The sequence below is a fragment of the Heterocephalus glaber genome, unplaced genomic scaffold (genome assembly GCF_053883595.1).
Source record: "Heterocephalus glaber isolate CG9 unplaced genomic scaffold, H.glaber_assembly_v1.0 deba00000943, whole genome shotgun sequence".
NCBI classification, from domain to species: domain Eukaryota; kingdom Metazoa; phylum Chordata; class Mammalia; order Rodentia; family Bathyergidae; genus Heterocephalus; species Heterocephalus glaber.
In genome coordinates this window covers 10,731,372-10,743,379 of record NW_028258175.1, presented here as the reverse complement: position 1 = coordinate 10,743,379, position 12,008 = coordinate 10,731,372, and the positions used below count along the sequence as shown (strand labels likewise).

The following is a 12,008-nucleotide window of genomic DNA, read 5'->3' as shown; positions in this document are numbered from 1 at the left end:
TTCAGCTTTACAGCCACCAGCACAGTCAAAAAGAGAAATCTGAGCCCCAGTCCAGAAGCTGGCTCAGAAGACAGAGTATTGGGGAAGAGTTCTGACTCGGACCTTGAGCAGGCGGATTCCTGTGCAGAAGCCCTCTCAGAGGGAAGGAAAAAGTCCAAGAAATTAAAAAGAATGAAGAAAGAGCTTACTCCAGCAGGTTTGTATTAGATCTTGCTAAAATCCTGAGGTTGTGCCCTCCTTAAATTCTCCCGAAACTTATTTGGGGGTGAAAGAATAGCAAAGCTTTACTTGACGGCAAAGCCCATGTCGTCTTCCACCTGGTCAGGCATTTTAAGGAATGTTGTATTTTAATTTGAGGAGCCCTAAAAAACCCTGGCTCTGGTAGCATCTGGCCTTGTGAGATCACTTGATTAAAGGTGGTTAGTCTTTCTGGTAATCTCTCTCTCCTCCATGGTTTAGATATTTTGATGATGTGTCTAAAGTAGCCTCAGAATTTTAAAATGTGCTTTTACATTGCACAGAAGCCTTACTCCTACACGTTATTTTCAGTAGCCGAGTTTACACTGTTCCCAGCAACACCTCTCGCAACCTGGATTTCTCTCATAAGCAGAATTGTATAAGAAGCCAAGGAAACGGGAAATTAGCACACGTTACAAGCCTACTGCACACCAGGCACCGGAGCCTTTTCTCTCCTGGTTTCGCTTGGTTTTCACAAGAGCGCCGAAGTGAGGAGTCGTCATCCCTGCTTTAGTGAGGCAGGTGCCTGGCTCAGAGAGGTTCGGGAAGGGTGGGGTCTGTGCAGCTGTAAGAAGTGGAGCCCAAGCCATGCCTCGGGGCCCAGGCCAGGTGCAGCCAAGGGGCCGATCCTGCCCACCCAAGCCACTCTGCTCTGCTCTGCTCTGCGGCGCCTCTGGCCATGGCATGGACAGGCAGCAGTCAAAGTGGCAGTAACTGTAGCCACTGCTCACTGCATGCCTGTTATGAGTCCAGGACAACCCTGAATGCTTGACAGAAATCTTAATTTTTTTTTTCTTTTTTTGGTACCGGGGATCAAACTCGAGACCTTGCACTTGCAAGGCAGGCGGTAGCACCTCTGAGCTAAATCCCCAGCCAGAAATTTTAATTTAAAAGGTACTCATCATTTTCATTTTATAACTGAAAAAAATGGAGACCCAAAGGGTCATGTGACTTAATCAAGGTCACAGAGCCCTTAAGTCTGTCCTACAAGGAAGCCAGTGACTTGACCCATGGTTTTGTGCTGTGTGCTCAGGATAAGAGAGGCACTGGCGTAGACATACTTAGCATTCTCCTTTGTCTCACAGTGACAGTTACCCCGGTTAGCAGAAATAGCAGTCACATCAAAGGAGGGCAGTGGGCAGGCAGTGGATCTTGACTCATGTCCAAGCTAAGAATCCCTTTGCTTTCATTAATTCCTCTTTTGCATGTGGCCTGATCTGACTGCAGGGAGTTTCTAAATCTCATTGATATTAATGAAGTCACAGAACCACCCATAATGTTCCATATGCTTTGTATATATCATGCTGGCACTCAAATTTAGCAGAAAATCTAAACTTCTTTGAAGCCTTGATTGTATATTTTGGCCATTCCCCCTGAATCTGGGCATCTCCCTTTACCTGCCTCCCTTCCTTCTCCTAAATTAAACTCTGGAGAAGTTTTGAATCTGCAGCCTCCATAGCTTTCAAACTTGGTTCACTGGTACTTGGCGCACAAACTTGCTGCACATCTTCAAAAAAATGTTAGATGTGAAATGTGAGCGCCTACTGGGGATCGTGCTGAGCGAGGGTCCCTCTTGTCTCCCGCTCCTTGCTCTCTGTCTCCTGTTTGCAGGCCTGGTGCTGGAACTCAGGCCTGTATGTGCCGGGCAAGCTTTCTCCCCTGACCTGCACCCCCACCCCCTCAGTTTATCTCTTCTCAGAGACAGGCTTTTTGGTTTTTCTCCTTCTGTGTCACAGTAATCTTTAAAATATTGAAATTAAAATACCTAATAATAGACTACATTAATAGATTAGTTTCTTTGATAGTTTTCATCATTGTAAGTGAAAACTTTCTATAAGTTATTTAGGGTTTTGAACTTATAATACTATAATAAAGTAGGTTTGTTTGTTTTTTTACCTCCCATTGACAGTAAGGATGTCACTGCCAAATAATCTGAGCTAAAAAAAAAAAAATTGGAGATTTTGTACTTCTTTGTCAGTACTGCTGAAGGAGAGAGACAGAGATGGAAACATGTCTTGACAACTTTTAACTGAATCAGAGAACTTGAGAGAATCAGGCTTTATTCTGGAGCAGCACCATTTGCTGAGCCAAAGGTAGAAGCTTAATGGATCCTATTCTCTTGGTTCATTTTCAGTGCTTAATCCCATTAGTGTCTGCAGGAGTAGGTCAAGACACCGGGTGCTGCACCTGTGGGATCAGCCAGTTTTGCTTGCTTGGTTCCCTGCAAAGGGACCTCTAATGAGAGTGAGTGCAGAGTTCAGCCCTGTTGAGGTCTGTGTAGAACTCACATAGGTGTCTAAAGTGGACTAGAGGCAAGAGGGCCTGGTTCCACTGTCGACGGGAACTGTGCTGGCATGTTGTGGCTCAGTCGGTCCAGCTGGAAACGGTTCCAAGGTTGGCTCTGAGCTCCAGTTCTCAGAGAGCTTCTCGACAAGTACTCAGCTGGCTTTTGCAGGCACTGGGCGTGAGGACATGAGAGACACGGCAGGCAGGGCCCGCCCTGAGAATTTTCTGTTTCCCAAGGGAGAAGTAGCAAGGGCCAGGACATGGATGGAAAATGGCACGTTACAGCGACCCTGGGACAACTGCTGCTTAGCAGATGCCACAGAACACAGTGTCATTTGCTTAGTGAGACATTTTGACTTCTAAAGTCCATAAAAGTTAAATACTAGACCCCTTCACAATAACAAAATGACCTAAACAGCAGAAAAAAATGACCATTTATTGAAGATAATTATCTTCAGTTATCTTTTTGAGACAGGATCTCCCTCTGCAGTTCAAGCTGGCCTTGAACTTACTTTGTAGCCCAGGCTGGACTCAAACTCATAGCAGTCCTCCTGCCTCAGCCTCCTGAGTGCTGGGACAACAGGCATGCACCACCACACTCTGCAGTGGGGTTTATATTATGTACTTTTATTATTTATTACATTATATATATTTGATATATATATTTATTATTATGTGCTTTTATTATTTTGGGTGGCCCCTAAAACAGTGAGGTATAGATATTCCCAGCTGCAGAGAGGAAACTGAAGCCCGTAGTTAAGTCCTGCAAAGTCAGAAGCTAGAGCTGGTGAGTGTGGGGCCTCTGGCTGCAGAGCTTGTGTGCTATGCTGCTCTGCGGAGCGAGATTTATCAAGACTCTCAAGCCAAGGGTCCTTCACAGAGGCGTTTCTTACAGCTATTCCAGGTCAGAAACAAAGCAGTCTGAACTTTCATGTGATAAAGTCACTTAGCAGGCCTGATGTGGTGACACAGGCCTGTAGTCCCAGCCGCCCTGAGCCTGAGGTGGAAGGACTGTAGGTTTGAGGCAGCCTGGGCAACTTAGTGTGAGAGCTTGTCTCAAAATAAAATAAAAAGGCTGGAGATACAGCTCAGCACCCCGTGGGTTCAGTCCCCAATACAAAGCTGTCGCTCCCTTCCAGATGCACCATGTGCTCAGCAAACATTTTTCCTCTTAATTATATTGTTTTTCTCCTGTTTTCAAGAAGCAAATGTACAGCACAGGTCTCCTTATATGTGTGTTACGATTAGTGGTGCCTGGAATTGGTGACGGCTACCGCATGCCATTTATTCCGGGATACACTGTCTTCAGGAAATGAGCTCATATTCACAGGTCAGGCTCAACTGATGGGTTTCTGTAATGTACTGATTCTAGGTGAAGGTGGAATTCCAGGAGCCCAAGAAAGCCCAGCCTCAGCTCACCCTCACTTCTCCAAGAAATCGCAGCCCCCCACCCCGTGGGAGCTCATGCTACCCGAGCTGACTGTTCTTAAAACACTGTGCCTAGTGCCCCGGCTGGAGGTTAGAGAGGGTGACTGTTCACAGACATTTCTTGCCCTGCAAATAGAGACATCAAGCCAAGTCTTGTCACCTGTCCTCTAAGACACAGCACCTTAGACCTTCACATGTTTGCCAAGAACCCTGAGTTGGAGTCTTGACAGATCTGCTGAACTTTTCAAGCCTAGACCTGTAGGGTTACAGTATACAAATGTAGAATCTACATTCTTAGAGCAGTGGTCTCCTTGTGCTGTAATGGGTCAGAAATGGCACCAGCAGCTCTGGATGTTGGTCACCTGAGTGACCAGGCTAAACATATCCAGCAGCCTCCCAAGAAGCCTTTTCATAACTGCATTAAAATGTGTCATGGGAGGCAGGTGCTGGGCTGAGGGGCGGCATTGAAGTTCACATTGCATCCTTCAGGCTCCTCTGGCAGCTCCTGGAGGTTCCTGTCAGCCCCCTGCCTCCTCACGGTGGGAAATCTGCCTCGTCACGCCCCCGTGAGCATTTCCTAGTGGGAAACTTCAGTGTGGCTACCCCAAGGATCCTTCTGGTAGCGAGTGTGTTTACTCTGCCTTTTACTTGGAACTGCATCATCCTGGGTATCTGCAATAGGCAGCCTGTGTTCTCCACATTTAGAAACTCTTGACAGATAATCTGAATTATCAGCGTAATAGTTCATATTAAATTTACATCGGATTGCCTTCCTTCCTTCCTTGGGACTGGCTCTCACTGTGTCACCCATACTGGTCTCTGAGCTGAGGGGTCCAGTAACCCTTCTACCTTAGCCTCCCAAACAGCTGGGACTACAGGTGCCTACCACCACACCTGGCTAGAATTTCTAGACATCATTCCTGTGTTTCTCACAGAGCTTGTTTTACCAAGATCATGTGCCTCCCGTTCAGGTGTGCAGTTTGGCGCTCTGGCACAGATGTGTGCAGCCGCGTCAGCACTGCAGTGATCGGGGCGCAGAGCAGCTCTGTCATCCCAGAAAACTTTCTCATGTTCCTCTCTTTTCAGTCCCTCTCTGGACCCCTAGATCCTGGCAGCCACTGATTGACTATCCCTGTATTGTGGCCTCTTCCAGAATGTCATATAAATAGAACCCTACAGTAGGTACCTTTGATTCCTTCATTTACCCTCTTTCATGCTATTGTACAAATCCTTGGTTCACTCCTTTTCATTACTGACTAGCGTTCCATTTTAAGGATGTGTGGCTATTTGTCCGTTCACCAGTCGAAGGACATTTAGGTTGTTGCCAGTTTTGGGCAATTGAGAAATTCCTATAAACATTTCTTTGTTTTGATTTGGTTTTTTGAGACAGGGTGCTGCTAGGTAGTTCAGGCTGGCCTTGAACTCACTGTGTAGCTCAACCCGGCCTCCAACTCACAATGATCCTCCTGCCTCAGCTTCCTGAGTGCTGTGCTGGGATTACAGGTGTGTACCACCACGCCCAGTGAGTTCTTCTAAACATTTGTGGTCAGACCAGGGATTTATCACAAATGGTGCCATATGTGCCTCGAAAATGCAAGGTCCTGAGTTTGATCCCCCGTACCAAAAAAAAAATCTGTGGTCAGATTTTTGTATAAATTTTAGCTTTCATTTCTTTTAGGTGCAGTGTTAGAATTGTTGGGTTGTGTTATAACTGGGCATGTGACATAAGAAACTGTCCCACTGTTTTCAGAAGTGACACCCAGTTCTCCAGAGTGGCTTTTGGCGGCACTCTTCTTCATTTCCACCTGCAGGTGGGAGGGCTGCAGTCACGCCACCTTCACTAGTACTCGATGTTGCTGCATCCGTTCTGATGGGTGTACAGTGGTATCTCACTGTGGCTGTGGTTTGTCTTCCCTAATGACACCTGATGTCAAGCATTTCCATGTGATTATTTGCCGTCCATGTCTCTTTTTTGGTAGTATGTCTGTTCAGATCTTTGGCCCATGTTTCATTGGATTATTTGTTTTCTTATTAAGTTTTGAGATGCTTTATAGGTTCAAGATGCAAGTCCTTTTGTACCTTTTGAGTGTTTTGCAGATATTTTACTTTTTCCAAATTTATCAAGGTTTTCTTGGATTATCCCTTTGGTGACATAACTAAAACTAAGTTCATTCCCTAAACCTTTGCCCCACTCGGGGTTGCAAAGATTTTCTCCTGTATTTTCTCGCAGATGTATTACAGTTGTAAGGTTTTACATGTAAGGGTATAGGCCATGCTAATCTTTGTGTGTCATGTAAGATACGGAGTAAAGCCCACCAATAGCAGGAGGCAGGTGTCCTGCAGTATCTGTTTAAAAGACAAGTCATTCCTAAATGATTCTTTGCTCTCTTTGAAACAGGGCTGTGCAGATGAGTTTTGGAGAGCTGACCGTAGCCCGTGGGCACTGCCGTCCAGGCTGACCATGGCCCTCCCTTTGGAGTGTGCAGGGAAGACCCTCGCCTCGCTCAACCTTTCCCTCCTCTCTGCTCAGTGTCCCAAGTCAGGTCCCTCTGTACACATAGCCCCTGCTCAGCAGCTGCACTTTCAGACACAGAGAACTAGCCTGTGTTTTACTGTGTGCTGCTGGCTTCCTGGGAGACACGCACATTCAGTGTCACGCACGTCCCTGATGAAGGAAAGGGCCCTGGTGTTCATTAGACCCTGTATCACAGACTCCTACACAGCACAGAGTGACGTGAGGCCCATTTTACAGGTGAGCCAGTGAAACTTCTCAGAGTCACCCAGAGCTCTCTTACTCCATGGTTTTGACCAACTCTTCATGGAGTCCGGACTTCCTATGGGAACAGTGCCTCACGGCCGTGCCCACACCTCAGCTAAGCCAGGTGCACGTTGAAGCTTTTACCATGCCGTTGCTTTTAGCAGTTTGTCTGCTTTTTTCCTAGCCAGTCTTAACTTACTTCACTTCTTCATATTCAGCTTTGCAGCTTTTATCTTTTTCTATTTTGGAGGGGACAGTATCTCACTGTGTAATTCAGATAGGCCTGAAACTTCCTGTATCCCAGGATGGCCTAGAACTAAGGATCCTCCTGCCTCAGCCTCCCAAGTGCTGGGGTTACAGGTGTGCACCACCACGCCTGGCTGAGAGAGATGTTTTTTAAAAATCATCTGGATTCATTTTCTAACAGCTCATGTAAATCTTTTGACATGGATGATCTCTCTACTCATCTTCACATCTCACAAGTAGCCTTGTGGGCACTGTTAGGGTCCAGGACATGCGTGTTCAACATGTTGAAGAGACACGGGACAAAACACAGCTATCTGTCCCTCTCTGGTCTCCTCAGCCTGACATGGATCTTAGCACAGTAAGGGATTGGAAGTGGGAGCTCTCATGTTGGCTGATCTCATGTCTTTAGGCATCTGTGTTGTGGAGAGTGGCCCTCAGCCTGAGTGGTGTCCTGCTGTGTGGAGTGGTCTCTCCCCTTCTGAGACATCACCAAAGACTTCTTCTCTCCTCCGGTTTGGGCCCTTGGCTCTTAGCAGCTGGGATGGAGGCTCTGCTGGATTTCCCTGTCGCCTGCCTAAAGGCCTGAGCAGTGCTGGCAGCAGGTGTGCAGTGGGCCAGGTCTGCTGCACGCTTTCTCAACCCAGTTCTGCTCACTCAAGTCCAGATGACAGTATCCCCCCTGCCCAGCTGTGTTGCCGCCGCTGCTGCTGTTGCAGAATTCACGAATGGAAAAGAAAAGATTCTAACTTGGGGGGCGGGGACTGTACCTGAAAAGATCTCTTCAGTCCCAGGGGAGGGCTCCACCAGTGTTACTGAAATTGGACAAAGCAACAACTTCTTTTGCCGTCTTGGGACCTCTGGAACCCCACCAGTCCTTCCCTCCACCCCGTGGCTGCCCTACAGTATTCTACAGGTACAGCTGCTGCACTGTGGAGAGACCCAGGTTCCTGGGCTTTGGGAGCGGTCATGGTGCTGAGGGGGATCCAAACGCCCCTCACCACTGGCTGGCTGTGTGAGACTGGTCCCATCCCTCGCTTCTCTGAGTCTCTTCTTGGATCTGGAACATGGCGATAGCCATGAAGGTTACATGAATTAAGCACCCAGTGTGATTGCTAGCAAAAATACAGTGTGCGAGCAGGGAGATCCTTGCTCGAAAGTCACATGTGAAGTCTTGTAAAATAAGTAAATAGAGGCACCCAGACCTCAGGTTGGGGAGGTGCTACACAAACACTGCCTATGATGTATTCATTTGCCGGGCACTGGTCTTCACAGCCAGAGCCCATCTGCAAATTTTTTCCAGCTGCGGGCAGCCGTGCAGCCGGCCCCTCCCTGCCATCTGCCTGCAGCAGCATAGGGTGCCGGTCTCTTTGCCGGCCCTGCTGTGTTCTCCCCACAGGGCTGTCCTGTTGTCATTCATACTTCTTTCTCCTTCCCACTAGGAAGCGTCAGGCTCAGCCCTGCCAAGCTCTTCGAAGTTCCCGACACATGGTAACCAAGGCCAGAGGGAAGCAGACTGCTGGTGCTGTCGCCGGGAGAGAGGCAGCCAGCTCATTCGGAAGCCATACTGAATGTAATCCAATGTGGTATGGGAGGGGTTTCAAACCGAGGGTGTCTCCTGAAAAGACTAGTTTTTATTTTGGGGGCTATGTTTCTCTTCCTTTTTAATGTAAAGTAACTCTTGACACACACCACAGTTGTATGCTGCCGTGACTGTGTACGTCATTAACCATGTAATCATTTGCTGCTCATGTGAAACTGTTCTCGGGCCATGAATTGGTGTCTGGGAATCCATCTGCTGGGGAAGTGGGCTGTGAACATCGAGAGGAGCCAGCACTGCGGAGCTCTGGTCTTGCATCTGGGGCTGAACTCTGCTGCATAAAGAGGCCCTCGTTCCTCCCCTGCTGCTCAGGCCGTGGGACACTGTTGGTCGAGGCCTCAGTCTCCCAGTGGAGAACCGGTTGTGACCCTGTGCTTCCCACCACAGCCGCCTGAAAGTCGCTCGTGTTCAGGCTTCTTTCCCGCAGGACGATGTCTGCCAGGGCCAGACCCTGTCTCAGTGTGTGCCTCCGCCGTCGGGGCATATTGATGTAGAGCTGTTTCCTAGGACAGGAGATTTCCGGGGTGTCTGGTAAGGGTGATTTCTGTTCTTGCATGAGTGCTGTGTTCCGCCTGGTTGTCCTTTCTGTTACATGTTTCTGCATGTGTTTGGGGTACAGTGGCACATGTCCGTACGTGTGTGCGTGTGTGTGTGCGTGCATGTGTGTGTGTGAGTGAAATCATGACAGAGCTACACATATCAGCCCTTTCTGTAAACAGATTGCAGCAGCAAGAAAACGTCATGGATCTCCTTTAGTCAATCTGCTTCGGAAAGATCATTGTTAGATATTTAACATTTTGTATTGTGGAAATAAGGATAAACATGTATTTCCAAAAAGATAAAATTAAAGAAATTTTCATAGAACCTGGTTCTTTCCCTTTCTAATAAGTGAGTGACATATTTGCACTCTCCATAAATATATTCCTCACCTCTGAAGAGAGCTGGTAAGTGACTGAGCCTGGTGTGCGTGGGTCTTTTTCCTGCTTTGTGCCTGACTGCTGTGTCCGCCTCAGTGGGCCAAACTCTTGGTGCCGAGCTAAGCCCTGGTGGCTGCTGGCCACAGAGGAAGGTGGGAGGGATTGGGGCTGCAGAGCTCAGAGCCAGCGGAATCCCTTGGTATTGTTCGGCTTCACCTGGTACAAGACACTTTCCCCAGTCAAGAGCCTCTTAATCTTTCCCCTTCCCCTTCCCGCCCCCTCCCCGCCCCCTCTCCTCCCTTCCCTAGAGTTGTGTGGACCCTGACTCAGGCAAAGCATGGCCGGAAGGAGGGCACACCCCTCTGAAGCTGCCGTAGCTCACAGCTCATTGGGAAGGTGGAGGTCCGATAAAATAGATAAAATACAAACCGGGAAGGACTGAGGGGCTGCTGGCTCTGCTGAGTCCTTCAGACTTACAGGGAGTGCGGTGCTTTCTTTCTTTCTTTCTTTCTTTCTTTCTTTCTTTCTTTCCTTCCTTCCTTCCTTCCTTCCTTCCTTCTTTTCTTTTTTTTGGGGGGGGATTAGCTATGGAATTTTCTTTTTTATTAGTACACACTTATAGTCTTAATGTTTACATTCTTTGTGGGGAGTTTTAATTCCCCTTTTCATCCTCTTCCCATTTGAGAAAGAATCATCTCCCTACTTCCTGTTACGTACCTTTTGTTATTTTACTCTTCATTACATTTCTTTTGAAAAAGAAGGGAAGGGCCAGGGATTTAGCTCAGTGGTGGCGCCAACCTGCCTCACAAGCACAAGGTCCTGAGTTCGATCCCTGGTACCAAAAAAAAAAGGAAAAAGAAGGGAAACTGACCCAAGACTGTGAGTTGGCACATTAGTCAACACACCTTGTGTGGCAGGTGACAGATCCCTTGGGCTTTGTAGTCTTACTTAGGAGAGAGAGGGGAGCCTCTTGCCCTGAGGTAAGGAGGGTCTGCATTGTACCCTGAAGCCAGGGCTCCGTGCTCAAAAGTTTTCAGGCTACACTCTTGCCACTGGTTCAGGGAGGGGCTGGCAGGGCAGTGCCTTCTAGAAAGGGCACGTGCTCCAGAGTCTCATGGAACTGAGTCTGCACAGTTCCAGCTGTTTATTCTGGGACATATTACTTACCCCCTCTGAATCTCAGCTTCCTCCTTCATAAAATTGGTAAAATAGACTCACCCACCTCACAGGATGGTTGTATGGATTAAATGAATTTTTGTAACATACGCATCATGCTCAAGTATCCAATAAATGTGAAGAGTATACTTTTGACCTGAAATCTTTGTTGTATGTGTTCTGTCAGCCAGAGCCGACAGCAGCCATAGTCATGGAATTTGGCTTGGAATTAAGTACCCTGTGCATCCTCACATGAGACCAACTTTTGTTTTCACAGCCGCATCAACTAATTCAAACCAGAGAACTGGGTCAGCCCCTTCCTCCTCTATACACACACACTAGCCTTTATATATATATATATATATTTATGTATGTGTGTGTGTGTATATATATATATATATATTTTTTTTTTTTTTGGTACTGGGTATTGAACTCTGGACCTTGCGCTTGCAATAGGCTTTTATATTTTGAGACAAGTTTTCACTGAGTTGCCCAGGCTGGCCTCATACTTGTAATCCCCCTGCCTCAGCCTCCTGAGGAGCTAGGATTATAGGCATGTGCTACACCAGACTGGTTCATACCAGGCTTTCCTAACATTTCTTGTGAGCATAAAACCCTGAAGGGGCGCCTTTGGCTTCCTGATGCTAAGCGCAGGGCTTGTGCGTGGGGCTTGGGTTTGGGTTCTTGAATATTGTAACCAAAGCTGCAGCAGTCGTGGGAATGGGACCTTGTAGCTCCCTGAGAAGTTTCATAGTCTTGGAGTTAGGGGCTCGGGTGGAGATTAAACACTGTGGCTTTGTGTTTGCATTTCTCCAGTCTTCCCCTCGACGTTTGTTATGAAAATGTCGAGAAGACATAAAGAGCAGTGCTCAGTGAGCACCAGGCTACCCACCCCATAGTGTGCAGTCACCATCTTGCCGCATTTGCTCTGTTATAAACCAGTTCAGCCGCGCCTCTGTCCATCCATCCATCAGCTTCTTTTCTGATGCATTTCTAAATTGCAAGCCTCAGTGGATTCCCCCTCCCAAATACTTCATGTCTGCTGTTAGCCAGAGTTTAGTATTTGTTTATGTTTGGTGGTCTTTGGGGGTAAAATTTGTAGTGAAATACTCAACTCTCAACCATACCATTTGCTAAGTTCCCAAAAAACAAACCCCAGCAGCCAGGGTACAAACCATACTGCCATCTCAGAAGAGTCCTCTCCATCTCTTCCCACTGAACCCTGTCCTACTTCTGCCCCCAACCCCAGAGCCACACAAAGGTCTGAATTTTTTCAGCACAGATTTTCTAAAATGAAAATAGAACCAGAGAGTCAGTACTCACGATGGTATAAGCTGAGGCTGGGGATGTAGCTCGGGGGTAGAGCACTTTCCTGGGATGCACG

General features: G+C 47.6%; 1 protein-coding gene across 10 annotated transcripts in view; it reads left to right on the top strand.

Moving 5' to 3' along the window:
* Nucleotides 1-9,416, top strand: part of Parn (poly(A)-specific ribonuclease) — a 169,154-nt gene extending 159,738 nt beyond the window's left edge. For 8 of the 10 annotated variants that reach the window (XM_087209150.1, XM_087209149.1, XM_021237242.2 and 5 more), the window contains 2 exons: nucleotides 6-196; nucleotides 8,395-9,416. In XM_087209150.1, coding sequence (XP_087065276.1) covers nucleotides 6-196; nucleotides 8,395-8,447 — 244 coding nt within the window. In that variant the 3' untranslated portion in view covers nucleotides 8,448-9,416. The remainder of the gene's footprint in view (nucleotides 1-5; nucleotides 197-8,394) is intronic. The other 2 variants (XR_015450480.1, XR_015450481.1) reach the window with 1 other exon arrangement.
* The last annotated feature ends 2,592 nt before the right edge of the window (nucleotides 9,417-12,008 follow it).